Source organism: Oncorhynchus masou, chromosome 9 (genome assembly GCF_036934945.1).
Source record: "Oncorhynchus masou masou isolate Uvic2021 chromosome 9, UVic_Omas_1.1, whole genome shotgun sequence".
In the NCBI taxonomy this organism is placed as follows: domain Eukaryota; kingdom Metazoa; phylum Chordata; class Actinopteri; order Salmoniformes; family Salmonidae; genus Oncorhynchus; species Oncorhynchus masou.
Genome location: NC_088220.1, coordinates 56496831 through 56515220, shown reverse-complemented (window position 1 = coordinate 56515220; position 18390 = coordinate 56496831). Strand labels below are relative to the sequence as shown.

General features: G+C 47.6%; 2 protein-coding genes across 2 annotated transcripts in view; both read right to left on the bottom strand.

Moving 5' to 3' along the window:
• LOC135546289 (thiamine transporter 2-like) overlaps positions 1 to 15504 on the bottom strand; it is a 21287-nt gene extending 5783 nt beyond the window's left edge. Inside the window, exon 1 of the mRNA XM_064974599.1 lies at positions 14024 to 15504. Within this exon, the coding sequence (XP_064830671.1) occupies positions 14024 to 14209 (186 nt within the window). The 5' untranslated portion in view covers positions 14210 to 15504. The remainder of the gene's footprint in view (positions 1 to 14023) is intronic.
• On the bottom strand, positions 14700 to 18390 carry LOC135545027 (thiamine transporter 1-like). The gene is made up of 6 exons (XM_064972685.1): positions 18133 to 18390; positions 16660 to 17407; positions 16302 to 16494; positions 16070 to 16211; positions 15232 to 15791; positions 14700 to 15033 (listed from the first exon to the last, which is right to left on the bottom strand). The coding sequence occupies exons 1-6, from the start codon at positions 18277 to 18279 to the stop codon at positions 14700 to 14702; spliced, it is 2124 nt and encodes a 707-aa protein (XP_064828757.1). The 5' UTR covers positions 18280 to 18390.

Below are 18390 nucleotides of genomic sequence, written 5' to 3'. Positions count from 1 at the left end.
CCAAAAGGTACCTAAAGAACTCTGACCACAATAAACAAATTCTCTGGTCTAATGAAATCAAGATGGAACTCTTTGGCCTGAATGCCAAGCGTCACATCTGGAGGAAACCTGGCACCATCCCTACGGTGAAGCATGGTGGTGGCAGCAGGATCGAGGGAAAGATGAACAGAGCAAAGTACAGAGAGATCCTTGATAACCTGCTCCAGAGCACTCAGGACCTCAAACTGTGGCGAAGGTTCACCTTCCAACAGGACAACGACCATAAACACACAGCCAAGACAACGCGGGAGTGGCTTCGGGACAAGTCTTTTAATGTCCTTGAGTGGCACAGCCAGAGACCGGACTTGAACCCAATCTAACATCTCGGAAGAGACCTGAAAACAGTTATGCAGCAAGGCTCCCCATCCAACCTGACAGAGCTTGAGAGGATCTGCAGAGAAGAATGGGAGAAACTCCCCAAATACACCTGTACCAAGCTTGTAGCGTCATACCCAAGAAAACTCGAGGCTGTAATCGCTGCCAAAGGTGCTTCAACAAAGTACTGGGTAAAGGGTCTGAATACTTATGATATTTCCTTTTCTTTTTTTATACATTTGCAAACAATTTAAAAAAAAATGTTTTTGCTTTGTCATTATGGAGTATTGTTTGTAGATTGACAACGGAAAAAAATAATTTAATCAATTTTAGAATAAGGCTAACGTTACCAAATGGGGAAAAGTCTAGGGGTCTGAAAACTTTCTAAATGTACCGTGTGTAACAAGCTGTGGGATTTAATGTGACACTGTCTTCAATAGTAAAAAAATAAATAAGGGTAATTGCAAAATGTTATGATTTGAAACTGATATTTGGATAAAATTCACAATTTACAACTAATATAACCACTTGATCTTTTATGAATTTCATATTGACCAAAAACTCTAAATTGACCAACATTAATATACAGGGCTGGGAAAAGGTATTTGCCCACTTTCTAATGAATCTTATTAGATCTTCAACCAAAACCTAATATTAGATAAAGGAAACTTGTGAACAAATAACACAACAATTGCATACTTATTTATTTCATAAATAAAATTATGTAACACCCAATGTCCCTGTGCGGTGTTATAGTGCAGTGCTTATGCATGTTGAGGAGTAATGCTGGGAAACTTGGTATTTTCTTGTATACTGGAGCCTCAGAGTGGAATGTGTAGCCTTTTCCCATAAAAACGATGTCCTCTCTGGGCAGCTTTAAAAGTTAAATACTGTTGTATTCTGTGCCCATATGAATGTACCCTACGATGTAACTGCAATGATTAGATGTTTTATTATCTAGCTGTCATACTGTGTTCAACCGCGCTTGATCTTCGCCATCGCGTTTCAAGAGGACCACAATTGAAATAAGTCCCAAACTTTGTGTGTTATCCTATTTTATTAATATGCATGTATGGCTTTTTCAAGATGTATGGGTCCTTGTTTTTTTTTTAAATGGTCAAATTAATAACAAACTAAACTCAAGACCGGTCGGGTAAAAAACTTGATCAGCTTCCACTCAATGTAGGAGAGTATAGGGCCAGTGGTGTAGAGGTGGTTATACACAGGTAAAAGCCGTATACCCCCTTTTCGTTTTTAGTGGGCATTGCTTATACTCACTTCTTAATCTTTACTGATGCGTGTCAAAGTAGTATAGTGGAGGTATACGATTTATCAATTATGTAGTACAATAGAGAAATCATGCACAAAGTAGCCTACACGATCGCAAAGCACGTGAAATGCAGTGTATTCACATGCGCGCCGCACCCAGCCTAGTTTCAACGGAATATAATCTGTAGGCAGCAAGAGGGTGCAGCTCCCAAATGGTTTTGGCATGGAGCAGCTCACAGAAGATTGACATCGGTAGCTGGTAGGGTAGCAAAGACGTTTCAATTTATATTTACACGTAACTGCTAACTAAGGCAACAATAGGTATGCAAACCAGGTATTGAAAAGGTTTAGTCCAAAGTGTTGGTTAGTAGGCTATTTGCAATTTGTCATCATATACTGTTTGCATCAGGGGCGTAGACCTGGGTGGACAGAGGACCACCCACTGGGGAGCCAGGCCCTGACAGGCCCACCCAATCAGATTTATGTGGTTTAAGCATTGCTGTGGACTCTTAGACCATGAAATGTTTCTATTTTCTCTATTAACAAAGTGTGGTTTTTAGAGTGGAAATCTGAAAAATATATAGGAAAACTCAAATAAAAAATAGAAACCCTACAATATTTCACAAAGGGTGCCTTTCTTTCGCTGGGCGGGCCGTTTGGGAACGTTTTGGCAAAATTTGAGTATACCTACTTCTCCAGGCACCACTGCATAGGGCCGATGGAAAGACAAGTCACACACAGCATGATGTTAAAGGATAAGCAGTTCATAAACTCGGACATAATAAGCCAGTAGGTACCAATCATAAGAATACAAAAATACAACCATTAAGTATTTATTTCCCAATCTAACGTTACAACTATTACTTCCCATTGCAAAAAAAAGAGGTTATATTTGACGTAACGCTCCATGACGTACACTAAGGAAGAAATTGTTGGCTGAATAGATGGATGCAGTTCAATGCATGAATAATAGCATTCACCATTACATTTCTTGGTCATCTACATTCTTTTGCTATCAGGTTGTAAATCACAGCTGACCTGGAACATTGTTTGTTGCCTGCATTCGGCATGCACTGTTTCAGTTTCAATGACTGAATAGTCTGGACAAAAATGGACGAATGGCAGTGTTGCACTACGAATGGCAGTGTTGCAAATTTAGCGACTTAGTCGCTATATTTAGCAAGTATTCAGACCCCTTTAGTGACACATTTTTAAAAAATCGACTAGGGACAACTCAAGTGACTTTTTCTGGTGTTATTGGAGACTTTTGACGTGAAAGCACATCTTTCTTAGGCTTCTCAATGAGCAGCGGGTGCTGTCGTGGGCCCCCCATCCCCCCCATCCCAAAGCACTCACAGGCATCCCAGTCCTCACAGAGCAGGAGATGTTCACCCCTCCGTGTCCAGACTTCAAATGAATCGCGCATGCAGGAAGCTGCTGCAGGCTGATCCCGCCCTGGCTTACATTCAGGGTGGGATGTAAATGTAAAATGTTCTTTGTCTAAAATAAATCACTGCACAAAAATAAATCACTGCATTTGACTCGCACTGCCTCAGACACTTACTCACCTTGTCAACTGTGTGTGTGTGCTTCTCTGTGACATAAGCTAAACCTCTAGCTCATCATGTTTCAGTCTAAACTGTACACCGAAAAACACCGAAAGGAGTGGAAATCAAACCCTGAACTCAAAAGGCTGGTTGAAGCTGTTTATTGATGAGGCTGGATGAAGCCGTTTATTGATAAGGTACTTTAGTGACACCAAGCAGACAATTGTATCAACATTTCTGGGGCTTGTTGAGTTGGAGGGAGGAGATGCCAAATCTATAGCCCGTGCTATTGTGGCTTTCCTCGAAGTGTTCTCTTAAAGAGAAACTCCTAGGGATAGGGACTGACAATGCCTCTGTTATGACGGGGATTAACAATGGGGTCTATAAAGTGCTAAAGGAGCAGTATGGCCTCATATCTGGTTCTTATTCGCTGTGTGTGCCACTCTGCAGCTTGCTCATTTGTAGTTCTAAATATATTTAGGGTGTTTTTTTAAAACTCGCTTTTTGTCTCTCCCACGACGTTATTCCTCTCTCCTACAGCGTCCGTCACAATTACATGCACATGGCCAAATATGCAAATGACTGATTACATCATTTAGCGACTTTTAGGACAGCCAATAGCTGCGAGGAGTTGGCAACACTGAACTAAGGCTGGGAATGTTAATACTGTAGCGACCCGCACAGACAGCTGTGTGTTATGTGTTAGGCTAGGAGGTGGTTGTGTTGTACTGACCAGTACCCGGTGTTCGCGGGGTCCGACATGTCAATCAACCTGCTATCTGCCAATCACGGGAATGCCTGGAATGTTCTGATGCCGGGCATCCTGGTGGTTGGCGGAGTGGCGTGGAGGGGGGTTGGGCAGGGGGGTGGGCATTGGAAGTTAAGACCAGGTTCAGCCTTTATTCTCTCTCTCTTACGTCTGGGCTTCCCAAGAGAAGGTCACGATTGGCTTGTGGGTTATCTGTCATCTTTTGGCGTGTGCTACGGCCCAAACAGTAGCCTGTGTAAAGTTGGTTTAATAAACCGTCAATTCGCAAACTCAAGCCTCTGTCTGGACAATTGTTCATTTATGATCTAGTCAGGTCATTACATTGGTGTCAGAAGTAAAAACGTTGATACAAGTTAGCCAGCTAGCTAGCTGACTTATGTGGCTAGCTACCGTAGGTGAGAACGGGGATTGAAAATGCGTCGAGGGAATCCGAAAGTGAAGGTGGAGGTAGGGGACGATTATGGCCAAGGAGGTGCGTGTGAATGGACGTCGGGGGTTCTGTCTGAGGAGATCGCCAGGGCGGCGGAGCGCAGAGGCCGCTTGAGGGAGGACGTTAGAGCGATGGCGGCTGAAGCGGGCATGAGTGCTTCGTCGACTGTATTTCGCGCGGATTCTGGTGGGCGGACCGAAGCGGCAACGTCGACGCGGTGTGACGAGGAATCTGGGGCTCAGGATGTAAACATACATGGCGGCGCCCAGTTCCCGGCTGCGTCCGTATCTGTTAAGACCCCGAAGTATTCCGGTAAGGCGGATTGGGAAGCTTTTCATGCTCAGTTTGAACTGTTAGCTCATTTTAGGGGGTGGTCGGATGAAGAAAGGGCACTGCAGTTGGCTTTATGCCTCACGGATGAAGCTCTGGCCTGTTTGATATTGATTAGCCCCGAGGACAGGCATGATTATGGTGCTTTAGTGGGAGCACTGAGGAGGCGCTATGGACAGTGTGTACAGCCCGGGCTACTGCGCTCCGAACTGAGTAATAGACGCAGGCAGCCTGGAGAGCCTCTACGGGTGCTAGCTAATGACATTGAGAGCCTCTCTCGGCGGGCATATGCTCACATGCCCCCTCCGTGCAGAGCGAGCTAGCACGGGACCAGTTCATACGGGCGCTCTCTCCTACGGAGCTGCGCATACAGACCCAGCTGGCTCATCCTGAGTCATTGCAGACAGCCTTGGAGATGGCTTTGGAGAGGGAGCTGGTGTGGGCTGGGGCTTCAGCTGGGGCTTTGGTGGGGGTGCAGGGAGACACACCCTCTGTGCGAGCTGGGGGCAGAGCAGCCCGGAGCCGGAAAAGCCTGCTTGGGTGGCCGAAATGACAAAACTCATTCGGGCTGTGTCGCTACAGGCGGCACGAAACACAAGCCCTGGTCCCAGGGTCTGCTGGGGTTGTGGCCAGCCAGGCCATCTGCGCCGAGATTGCCCCATGTCCCCCAGAGCTCAGGGAAACGGCTCGGGGTCCGCATAGACCGGGTAGTGCGGACCCCTGGCTTTCTATCCCAACCACCATCATCTTCAGGAGGAGCCCACCGGCACAGACGGGAAGCAAGGCTCCACTTCCCCCAGAAGCAGACGAGGGCAAGCGGATGGAGCCTGTTGTTGTGGTGGGCCGGACCTGTGTTGGGGACTTTTGTCATGTCCCTGTCACTGTGGAGGGGGTGCCCTGCTCCGCCCTGGTGGACACTGGGTCCACAGTAACCTGGTGAGGCCAGATATTGTGCCAGGTTGGACTCAGTGTGAGCCTACAACTGTGCAGCTCCGCACAGTCACAGGTGAGCTGGCACCCATGAAAGGGAAGGGAATAATGACTCTGACAGTAGGGGGCAGGACTGTGCGTCATCCTGTGTGGGTGGCGGCTGTGCAGGACCCTTGTATCCTGGGGTTGGACTTTCTTAGGAGCACAGGCTGCCAGTTAGACCTAAATAGGGGCACACTGAGCTTCCAGGGAGGGACGGAAGTCACCATGGCTCCCCCTAATGTCACATTCACTCAACCCAACAAACCCTTTACTCCAACAGTTAAAGCAGCAGAGACTCATGGCTGCGCCCCCTCCCCCACAGCTGTGTGTGACTTTTCCCCAGTCCCCCTGTCACCTACGGCGGTGTGTTACATTCCCCCAGCTACCTCCATGACACAGCCCTCTGTGAGCCCGGGCCGCAACCCCCAGCCCAGCTACCCCAGATGGGAGAGGAGAGGACACTGTCTGCAGTGAGGGAGATATGGGGGAGGAACTGTGTTGGTCTTGACCCCGAGCAGCAGGAACGGTTGTGGCAGTTGCTGTTTGAATTCAGAGACAGCTTTGCGTTGAGTGAGGAAGAGGTGGGTCAGACTCATCTGGTGCAGCATGAGATCGACACAGGTGATGCTCGACCCATCAAGATGCGTCCCCGCCGTATCCCGCTGGCACGCCAGGAGGCGGCAGACAAGGCTGTGTTGGAGATGCAGCGGGCAGACTTCATTGAGCCCTCAGACAGCCCCTGGGCGGCGCCAGTCGTCATGGTTCCGAAGAAGGGGGCAAGCTGAGGTTCTGTGCGGACTACAGGCGGCTGAATGAGGTAACCAGGAAGGACTCATACCCCATACCACGTATCGATGAGTCGCTGGACCTGGTTAGGGGTCCTCCTGGTTCTCCTCACTAGACCTCCGCAGTGGCTACTGGCAGGTGCCCCTCTCCCCAGAGGCCAGAGCCAAAACTGCGTTCTCCACTAACAGAGGACACTGGCAGTTCAAGGTCCTGTGCTTTGGCCTGTGCAACGCTCCAGCTACTTTTGAGCGTTTGATGGACAGGGTGCTGGATGGCATCCCCCGACAGCAGTGTCTGGTATACCTCGATGACATCCTGGCCCATGGCAGCTCCTTCCAGTCAGCCCTGGGGGCGCTACGGCGTGTGCTGGAGAGGGTGGCTGCCGCAGGTCTGAAGCTCCACCCCGAGAAGTGCCACTTCATGAGGAGAGAGGTGTCCTTCTTGGGCCACCGAGTGGGGAAGGAGGGGATCAGCACCATGGAGGACAAGGTAGGGGTAGTCAGAGACTGGCCCACCCCCACCGACCAGCGTCAGCTGAAGAGCTTCCTGGGCCTGGCCTCGTACTACAGGAGGTTTGTACAGGGCTTCTCTAGCGTTGCTGCTCCACTGAACCGCCTGCTGCCGAAGGACAAGGCTTTCACTTGGACAGTGGAGTGTGAGGAGGCGTTCAACACCCTCAAACGTGCACTGATCGGGGCCCCCGTGCTCGCCCCCCCTGACCTCACCTTGCCCTTTATCCTGGACACAGACGCGAGCAATGTGGGCATGGGTGGGGTGCTGGCCCAGGTGGGGCCAGAGGGGGAGAGAGTGGTGGCGTACTTCAGCAAAACATTTGACAAACATGAGCGCCGCTACTGTGTCACCCGGCGGGAGCTCTTGGCTGTTGTGGCTTCCGTCAAACACTTCAAGTACTACCTGGGTGGTCTGCCCTTTACTGTAAGGACTGACCACTCTGCTCTCCAGTGGCTCATGTCTTTCAGAGAGCCAGAGGGGCAGGTGGCACGCTGGTTGGAGGAGCTTCAGCCGTATGACTTCACGGTGGTGCACAGGGCAGGGGCACGCCACTCCAACGCCGACGCCATGTCCCGTCGGCCCTGTACTGCAGACGGCTGCCGCCACTGTGAACGGAGAGAGGGACGGGAGAGAGAGCTGCGGGCAGAGGAGGGTGTCTGTGCCACAGTGTGTCGGGCAAGCGGGCCTGTCTGCTGCGAGCTGCAGACTGTCGACGTGGCTGAATGGCGGCAGCAGCAGGGACGGGAGACAGACCTACAGCCAGTGCTACAGTGGGTAGAGGCGCAGGTGAGGCCACCATGGGAAGAGGTGACAGCGCTCTCACTCGCGACCAAAGGGTTGTGGTCGAAGTTTGAGAGACTGCGGCTGACTGATGGCGTGCTACAGCGGGCATGGAAGGAGTCAGCTACGGGAGAGGTGGCAGGTGGTGGTCCCAAAAGCATTGCAGGAGGCTGTGCTCCAGAGTACTCATGGGGGTGGGGACTGGACACTTTGGGGTCACAAAAACACTGCGCCGTCTCCGTCAGGGCTTCTACTGGGGGCAGCACAAGAGGGATGTGGAGGACTTTTGTCGCCGCTGTGACAACTGCACAGCGAGAAAGGGCCCCCCAGGCCGCTCTCATGCTCAGCTCCAACAGTTCCCAGTGGGGGCTCCCATGGAGAGGGTGGGAGTGGATGTAGTTGGGCCGTTCCCCACCACAGACAGTGGAAACCGCTGGGTGCTCACGGCCATGGACTATTTCACAAAATGGCCCGAGGCCTATGCTCTGCCTGACCAGGAGGCAGAGACCATCGTCGACGCCCTGACAGCGGGGATGTTCAGCAGGTTTGGAGCTGCAGAGTCCATCCACAGCGACCAAGGCAGAAACTTTGAGTCCCGTGTGTTCGCCACCATGTGTGAGAGGCTGGGTATGCACAAGACCCGCACTACTCCTCTCCATCCTCAAAGTGATGGCCTTGTGGAGCGCTTCAACAAAACGCTTGGACAGCAGCTGGCCATCGTCTCTTCCAAACACCAGCGTGACTGGGACAAGCACCTGCCTATGGTCCTCATGGCATGCCGCTCCGCTGTCCAAGACTCCACCTCCTGCACGCCTGCCCTCCTCATGCTGGGGAGAGAGATCCCTGGATAGCCCTCATGTTCCTCCGGGGCCGGAGTATGCCCGGAGACTCCAGGACCGCCTGGAGACAGCCCACACCTTCGCCAGAGAGCAGCTGGTGAATGCAGGTGTGAGGCAGAAAAGGAACTATGACGTGCACACCCGGGGAAGGCACTTTGTGGCTGGGGAGCTGGTCTGGGTCTACAGCCCCCTAAGGAAAAAAGGCAGATGCCCCAAGTTGGACAGTCACTGGGTGGGACCCTGCAGTGTCCTGGAGAGGGTAGGGGAGGTTGTGTACCGGGTGCAGCTTCCTCCCAGGGGGAGAAAGGTGGCACTGCACCGGGACAGGTTAGCCCCATACAGAGGGGCCTCTTTTCCCCAAACCCCAGGAACCCCCACAATTCCCCTCTCTGGCAATGACATTCTCCAGGCACCCACCCTCAGGTGCCACAGACAAGGCTCCAGACAGCCCACTCCCCCTGTCTCCCCCCCTGTGTCACCGCGTGGTTCCCCAGAGCCACGGACTGTATTACCCATTCCCGCCTCCTTGTCCCCCATATCCCTGCCTTCATCCCCTGGTTCCCAGAGGGGCACTCTGCGACCATCACGGCCACGCAGGCAAAGGAGACCTCCGGGTCGCTTCAGAGACTTTGTTTGTTCCCTCGGGGACGAGGGACTTTGTGGTGGGGGGGCTGTGTAGCGACCCGCACAGACAGCTGTGTGTTATGTGTTAGGCTAGGAGGTGGTTGTGTTGTACTGACCAGTACCCGGTGCTCGCGGGGTCCGACATGTCAATCAACCTGCTATCTGCCAATCACGGGAATGCCTGGAATGTTCTGATGCCGGGCATCCTGGTGGTTGGCGGAGTGGCGTGGAGGGGGGTTGGGCAGGGGGTGCGCATTGGGAGTTAAGACCAGGTTCAGCCTTTATTCTCTCTCTATTATGTCTGGGCTTCCCAAGAGAAGGTCACGATTGGCTTGTGGGTTATCTGTCATCTTTTGGCGTGTGCTACGGCCCAAACAGTAGCCTGTGTAAAGTTGGTTTAATAAACCGTCAATTCGCAAACTCAAGCCTCTGTCTGGACAATTGTTCATTTATGATCTAGTCAGGTCATTACAATACAATCAAACTAGTAAGGGCAAGTCAGTTATAACGTGGCTAATAGGCTAGCGTATCTATTTATGTAGCATGCTAAAAACACAGAGTCTAACGTTAGGTCGATGTTTAGCTAGTTGCTAGGAGGATGTAATGTCAAGCCATTGGAGGAGTGGGTAACAGACATTTTTCGGTGTCATACACAGCAAGAGATGCAGGTGTCATTTGGTTAGCTAGCAAGAACTTGAATGACTGTTATACAGTTAGCATATCTCTTGCATTTACAATTTCACTCTGGCTATCTATTCCGATTTCAGAGCATTCTCCTCAGTCTGTGTGCCAGAGTGCAGAACAACTGATGAATTTACGAACGCGCAACAACTAATGAATATGACTGGTGTCCGTAAACAAGCAAAAAAAAAAAAAAGTAATAGTTAGTGAAGAACGCTCTAGATAACAAGTAAACAGCCTAACCAGCTCTGCTACGGCGACTACAATGGTCAGAGTCAGGTTTTCTCTATTTGTGTCGAAGTAGCAAGCTAGCCAACTTTAGCCAGTTAGCTTGGATACTTGTCTGGGACAAGCATGCATTGGCAGGCAAGCTGCAGAAAGATGAGGCTACAATTAAAATCAAATATACCTTTTCATGGTTGTTTGAGCAATAGGACTGTAATAAGACTCCCATGGTGTTTTACATACTTGCAGAAATCCATTCGTGTTTTTTTTGGCAAATGCGTTCGAATGATCTAAATTCATGCTGTTGCAACAGCTTGCAAACACAAAGTCCAGTTCAAAGTGAATGATGGCAGGCCCGTGTGGCAAATTACTTGTTTGTATTAAGGTCTACTGTAGCTCTGAATGGCTTAAACGCACAGGTCTGTGTAGACTCCGGTCCTGGACAAGATATGTTTTTATTCGGTTTTATTTTGTGCAGTGTCTATTAATTGTCCAAATGCACAATCACTTTCCCGCTCTATATTGCTATAGAATTTTCACAATTTTTTTACAACATTTTTATTTGACTTGGCAAGTCAGTTAAGAACAAATTCTTATTTACAATGACGGCCTACCCCGGTCAAACCCTCTCCTAACCCGGACGATGCTGGGCTAATTGTGTGCCGCCCCATAGGACTCATAGGACGCCCCGGTCGTGATACAGCCCGGGATCGAACCAGGGTAGTGATGCCTCTAGCACTGAGATGCAGTGCCTCAGACCGCTGTGCCCCAAAATGCCTTAATTTCCATAATTCCCAAACATTCTAAGAATTTATGAAAAGGTGAAAATGACCATCTCTAAGTGATCAATTGTCACAATAAAAAATATATATATATATATCATATTCCTGGGGGTGTATATGAATAGATTTGAATAAGATTCCATTTAGCTAAAATGCTGTCAGTTCCACTTTAGATGCAACAATGTTTCACACACAAGTTATTTTCAAAGAGATGGCTAACAACAGCAAGCACGTTGAATTAAAAAACACAGTTCCACTCACCAGATGATGATCATTTGAAACTTGTTGAAAGTTAGAATCTAAGAAATTAGCACCAACATCCTCTTTGATAACATCTGCTGCATCTCCTGCAAACTAGCCAAAAAAAAAGCTAGCAAGACTGTGGGAAAACTACTGTTCACTATTGTGCAGTGACCTGTTGACCTTCAACAAGGCAGAAGTATCCATACGTTTTTGTAAAAACGGTCCCACTCAACTCAAAAATGTGATTGGTTGATTCCACTGTTACTACAAAATTTTGCTCTAAAACAGTTGAATGGCAGATGCCTTATTTACTTGTGATGGCCCAGCCAGTGGCTGAATTAACTAGCTAGATTTATCTTCCCAGAGACCAGCAAAGAAGAATCCTTCAGTGTTAACTCTTTCCTTTCCAACAAAAACTGAAGACTATAAGAAAAGGAGGACTGAGCAAGCCCCCATTCTTATCAACGGGGCTGTAGTGGAGCAGGTTGAGAGCTTCAAGTTCCTTGGTGTCCACATCACCAACAAACTATCATGGTCCAAACACACAAAGACAGTCGTGAAGAAGGCACAACAAAGCTTATTCCCCCTCGGGACACTGAAAACATTTGGCATGGGTCCTCAGATCCTCAAAGTTCTACAGCTGCACCATTGAGAGCATCCTGACTGGTTGCATCACTGCCTGGTATGGCAACTGCTCAGCCTCTGACCGCAAGGTACTACAGAGGGTAGTGCGTACAGCTCAGTACATCACTGGGGCAAAGCTTCCTACCATCCAGGACCTCTATCCCAGGCAGTGTCAGAGGAAAGCCCTAAAAATTGTCAAAGATTCCAGCCCCCAATCATAGACTGTTCTCTCTGCTACCACATGGCAAGCGATACCGGAGCGCCAAGACTAGGTCCAAAAGGCTTCTTAACTGCTTCTAACCCCAAGCCAATAGACTCTTGAACAGCTAATCAAATGGCTACCCAGACTATTTGTATTGTCCCCTCACCCCCTCTTTTAAGCTGCTGCTACTCATTGTTTATCTATGCATACTCACTTTAACTCTACCTACATGTACATATTACCTCAATTATCTCGACTAACCTGTGCCCCCACACATTGACTCTGTACCGGTACCCCCTGTATATAGCCTCACTACTGTTATTTTACTACGGCTCTTTAAATATTTGTTATTTTACATTTTAATTTTTCTTAACTGCATTGTTGGTTTAGGGCTTGCAAGTAAGAATTTCACTGTAAGGTCTACACCTGTTGTATTCGGGGCATTTGACAAATACAATTTGATTTGATTTGAGATTAAATCAGAACATCATTGAAAATAATAATAATATAAGCTTTCTCTGATGGCATAGAAGGCCCATTGTTGCCCACTGCAGAGTGGCTTCTCTCTGCATGCATTTCTTCACTATTCTCAATGTCTGAAGAATCGATATGTTGTTCCAAATACAGTGGGCATAATGGGAACCATGTCATCCCAAAAGTTATACCTTTGACTCATCTGTCCATGGAACATTCTTCCAAGAGTCTTGATGATCGTCCAGGTGCTTACAGGTACTTTGTGGCAAAAACTACAGTCAACTTTTTGGATGAGATGGGTCCCATTATGTCTGGCGAAAGCCAAACACTGCATTCCACAGTAAGAACCTCATACCAACGGTCAAGCATGGTGATGGTAGTGTGATAGTCTGGGGATACTTTTCTGCCTCAGGCCCAGAGATATTGCCTTAATAGAAGGAACCATGAATTCTGCTCTGCATCAGAGAATTCTACAGGAGAATGTCAGGCCATCTGTCTGTGAGCTGAAACTGAAGTGCAGCTGGGTCCTGCAGCAAGACAATGATCCTACGCACACAATCAAGTGTACATGGTTAAAATGGTTCAAAAGTAACACATTTGAGGTTTTGTAATGGCCTAGTCAAGTCCAGACCTAATACCAATTGAGATGTTGTGTCAGGACTTCAAACAAGCAGTAGCTGAGTTAAGGCAGTTCTGTGTGCAAGAGTGGGCCAGAAAATCCTCCACAGCGATGTGGGAGACTGATCAACAACTACAGGAAGCAGTTATTTGCAGTCATTGCAGCTAAAGGTGACACAACCAGTTACTGAGTGTAAGAGGGCAATTCATTTTTCACACAGGGGAATTGGGTGTTGCATAACTTTCTTAATTAAATGAATAAAATAAGTATAAACATTTTTATTTGTAAACTCAGGTTCCCTTTATCTAATATTAGGTTTTGTTTGAAGATCTGACAACAATCAGTATCAAAAATATGCAAAAATAGTGAAAAGGGTAAAGTACTTTTCATGGCACTGTAGGCTATTTATATTAATACTCAAAATAATGAGTTTGACCTTTTCTTTTTTCTAAGGTATTCTCTTAGTTGTACTGCTAAACCTGATGTAAAGAAGTGACATTTTATATAATTATGTGAATATGTCTAAATACCATATAAGGTTTTAAGTACTGAGTTACAACTAACCCCCGCATAGGAGCCTATACTTTTCTAAATCTTGTGAGAAAATACAACAATAATAAACAATAATTCTTATCATCAACTATACAAATTAAAAATGGAGAACGTTCCAAAGGTCAAACATAAAAAAAGAGAGGCTGCTAAGGATATTTACTTTAGGGTCTCAAAAATTTTTTTGTCAATAAAACCGATTTATAATTGATGAATTTAAACAAACTTCTTAGGCATGTAGAGACACTAACCAAGCATTAGTATATTGAATAACATTCCATTATCAGGCTGTTACAACTGAACCTGTGTTCATTTGTTCCATGGTCTCCTCATAGATATAGTGCTGTTCAAAATCTCAAAAGTGCGGGAATGACAACATTTTATTGACATTTTAGTACTGTAGTAGCTTACCTTTTCCACTGTCAGGTTTTTGTCTGGACCTGTCAGGTAAGGTATGAGGAAAGGTTCTATAGGTTTCACAGTACTGAAAAACCCATAGATGCACAGCAGAGTGGTGGGATAGCCCCATCCTGCCCTCCACCGCTTCAAAGCCTCCAGCCTCACAGATCCAAAGAGATAGTCACCACACAACGTCATGACTTTCACGTGCTGAGGTTTTGCTGCTTTACCTGCTCAGATGAGTCTGCTCTTTCATGCCACATATGCAGGAGTTTACCTGCTCAGATTTAACTGTGTTACCTGTCCAGGCTAATCGGCTCCCTACTATAATACTGTAGTACTAGCGTACTAGTCTCAGGTTGTGTGTGTAATCAATGAGCTCTGTCTGTCAATCAACAACTTGCTCAAAGGGCACTGCTTCTGGTCCACTCACATGTTCCTTCTAGAACTGAGACATGAGCTCAATAAATAAAACAAATAAATCATACCTGCACATCAGCTGTACACCTTATCTTTTTTTAGTTTACTTATAGAGTAGTTGGAGTAGGCTAAATCATGCTTATGCAACATGTACCCACTGGACAAAACTGCTTGAATAAGTGTTGTTTCTATGTCACAAAAAATGTGTGAGATCAAATAGTGACTAAAGTTCAGGGCAGGGTACTGTGCAGAGGCTGGCTAGTGGTGACTATTTAACAGTCTGATGGCCTTGAGATATAAGATGTTTTTCAGTCTCTTGGTCCCAGCTTTGTTCCTTGATGATCTTCTTGGCCTTCCTGTGACACCGGGTGCTATAGATGTCCGAGAGGGCAGGCCGTGTGCCCCCGGTGATGCATTTGGCAGACTGCACCACCTTTTGGAGAGCCCTGCGGTTGTGGACAGTGCAGTTAGCGTGCCAGGCGGGGATGCAGCCCGACAGGATGTTCTCAATGGTGCATGTGTAGAACTTTATGAAGGTCTTTGGTGCCAAGCCAAATTTATTCAGCCTCTTGAGGCCTCTTGTGCCTTCTACACCACACTGTCTGTGTGGGTGGACCATTTTAGATTGTCAGTGGTTTGTACCCGAGGAACATTAATTTTTATTATTATTATAAATACAAGTATACAGAGCAGCATGACATTCTATTTTAAAGTAGATGTTTGGTGAGACACCTAGTCCCCCCCAGTTTTGGACAGATTAATGTCTATGGTCAGAACCGGTCAGATGAAAACACTTATACTTTGGGTTCTTCTTTTTGTTCCACTGCATGTTCAAGCTTGCAGTGGTGTACACATGGTTGGGCTTGGAGGCTCCTCTGCAGTGGTGTACACATGGTTGGGCTTGGAGGCTCCTCTGCAGTGGTGTACACATGGTTGGGCTTGGAGGCTCCTCTGCAGTGGTGTACACATGGTTGGGCTTGGAGGCTCCTCTGCAGTGGTGTACACATGGTTGGGCTTGGAGGCTCCTCTGCAGTGGTGTACACATGGTTGGGCTTGGAGGCTCCTCTGCAGTGGTGTACTGGTGGGCTTGGAGGCTCCTCTGCAGTGGTGTACACATGGTTGGGCTTGGAGGCTCCTCTGCAGTGGTGTACACAGGGTTGGGCTTGGAGGCTCCTCTGCAGTGGTGTACACAGGGTTGGGCTTGGAGGCTCCTCTGCAGTGGTGTACACATGGTTGGGCTTGGAGGCTCCTCTGCAGTGGTGGAGTCTCTGTGGCTTTGCCGCACTCTCATTATCGTGGACACACCTCTCAGGAAGAAAATGACAGCGATGGCTGAGAAGTAGCTTCCATAAATGATGAACTGCAAGAAGAGTGGAAAAGCATCAACCTTATTTTTCAGTTACACAGTTCAGATAAAAATATATATGTTTTGAATTAGCCAGATATTTAATGCTGTTTTTTTGGACAAACATCAAGGACAGTTCATAACATCCAAGGCAAACGTCCAAGGTACCTATTCATAATGTTGGATAATAATATTGTTGGATGGAATTGCATCATTGGGGGTTGTGGTGGAAGAGTCGAGGTCTAATGGTTTGTAGAAACTTGCCTCCTTTGACACTTGAAACTTTAACTCACCTGTGGGATGATGCCCAAGCCCAGCCCCCTGCCATCCACCACAACGGATGTGATGATAGTCTGAAGGACCAAAGACCCAAAGTTGTTTGCTCCAAAGATCAGTGCATATCTCTCCATAGAGAGATCAGTAGCAATTTGGAACCTGGGAGGAAATGGTCACGTTTATTCTTGTCAAATAATCATTCAAGTTTGGCAGCTACATTTCTCTAATGGCAGTAATTCACAAACTCACATGGCAAATGTGATAAGCAGCATGTAGAGTCCCTTAAAGGCAACATAGCCGGCATAGCAGACCCAGATGTTGTCAGTGAAGGTCATGATGAACAGGGCTACAGCACCCAGGCCAGAGATGGAGCCCAGGAACAACTCTCCCCACTGGGCCCAGTCCACCTGGATGAAACCAATGCCATAGGCCGTCGCTGCACCTGTAAGACACACACATGATGTGATAAACTTACCAATAAGTAATTACATATTAGTAGTATGACTGCAGATTGACTGTTGGTGATGATTGATTATTAATGCCAGACAAACATCTACAAATACCTGATGGTCATGTGAACTTGAACAGTTGATGCTTTGCTACTCACCAAACAGATTGGACACAGCTTCCACCCCTCCGTTGTAGACTTGGACTTTCTGGGATGGCTGTATGTGTGCCCATAACACCTGTACATAGTTAATTGCCTGGTTGTAGCCACAGGTAGCCAGTACCCACCATAATGACCAGTACAGCAGTGCCCTGGTTGAGTAGCACTGGAGAAAGTCTCTCCACAGCAGCAAAAATACCTGGCTGCAGCCCCTAGCCGTCACTGGCCCCTCAGTGGACACATCACCTGCGCACATGTCCCCTCCTTCTGGGGTCTGTGGAGGGTCACTTTGACTCCGATGGAAGAACATGCTTCTCTGTGGCATGGGCAGGAAGAGGGAAGTCACCAGGGCGATGGAGATCAACACCAGGGTAAGTACCAGGATGTTGTTGTAGGACATGAGGTTGAAACTGACCAGCAACTGTCCCAGCACAGAGCCCACCGTGTAGCCTAGCAGCTGTACACTACGGCAGTAGGATGTAGCCTTTCGGTAGTATTTCAGGTCTACTATGCTGTAGATGTATGAAAAGTAGGCCACCTCACAGGCCGACTTCACGCCGTAGAAGAACTGCATTGCCTTAAAGACTGCCACCTCCTGCACCAATAGCATCATCGCCCAGGTTATGAAGAGGTTGATGCACTGAAACACCACGACGGGCTTGTAGCGCAGCCAATCGGTGAGCAGAAAGACTGGCACCATCACAGCCAGGTAGGAGTATGTCCACACAGGGTAGATCTCGTTGGTCACCTGGTTTAGAGTGCAACACTGCTGTCTGTTTGGGAGGTTGCAACATTACAGAACATTCAGATAGAAAATGTATTGATTGTAGCGAACTTAACGCAACACCTAGCGAGCAACGCAGCGACCTCATCAAGAGATTCAGATCTCTTGCCGTAAATGCTAAGGTGTTGGGTTGACAGCCGCAAGGTCACAAGTTCAAACCCTGGTCCGCACTAGTTCCCGACCTCACTACATCAGTTGCGGCCATCAAAAACGTGGGGGCAAGAATGGGGTAATGTAGCGAGCACAATTCAACACCTAGCAACCTCATCAAGAGGTTTGGATCTCTTGGGATAAATAAAGTGTTGGGTTGACAGTCTTATGGTCCTGTGTTTTAAGGTTAAAGCCCAGGCTGGGACTACCCCCTGATTCGTTACAGTATTGTGTAAAACAGAAATGATTGTCATAGAATCAGGAATCGTGTCCACTCTGTTTATTACTTTGTTTTGTTCTGAACATTTCCCTTCACTGAATACACCCCCTAGTTTTTCAAGAGCGTTTTCTTCCTTGCTTTTCCTTTTCTTCATCAAGTTGGTAGGTAGTAAAGTGGTCATAAACATGGTTGTGTTACTCATAAAGTTGTAAAGGCTCGGATTTAAAAAATATATAAAAAAAATGGGTACACTCCTCTAAAGAGAGTATAAGAGTATGAAGACAAGGCATTGAAATGTTTGTCCTGTAGTCTACTGTACCTGTTCCACCGTCAGGTTTTTGTCTGGACCAGTCAGATAAGGGTAGATGAAGGGTACGAGAGGTTTCACAGTACTGAAGAACCCATAGACGCACAGCATAGTTGTGGGATAGCCCCATCCTGCCTTCCACCACTTCACAGCATCCATCTTCACAGATCCACAAAGAGCGATAGCCACTACTATCACCCATGCACCTTTTTATACTTCATACGAAAAGCAGGTTTATTGCTTTACCTGCTAAGGTTAGCCTGCTCTCTC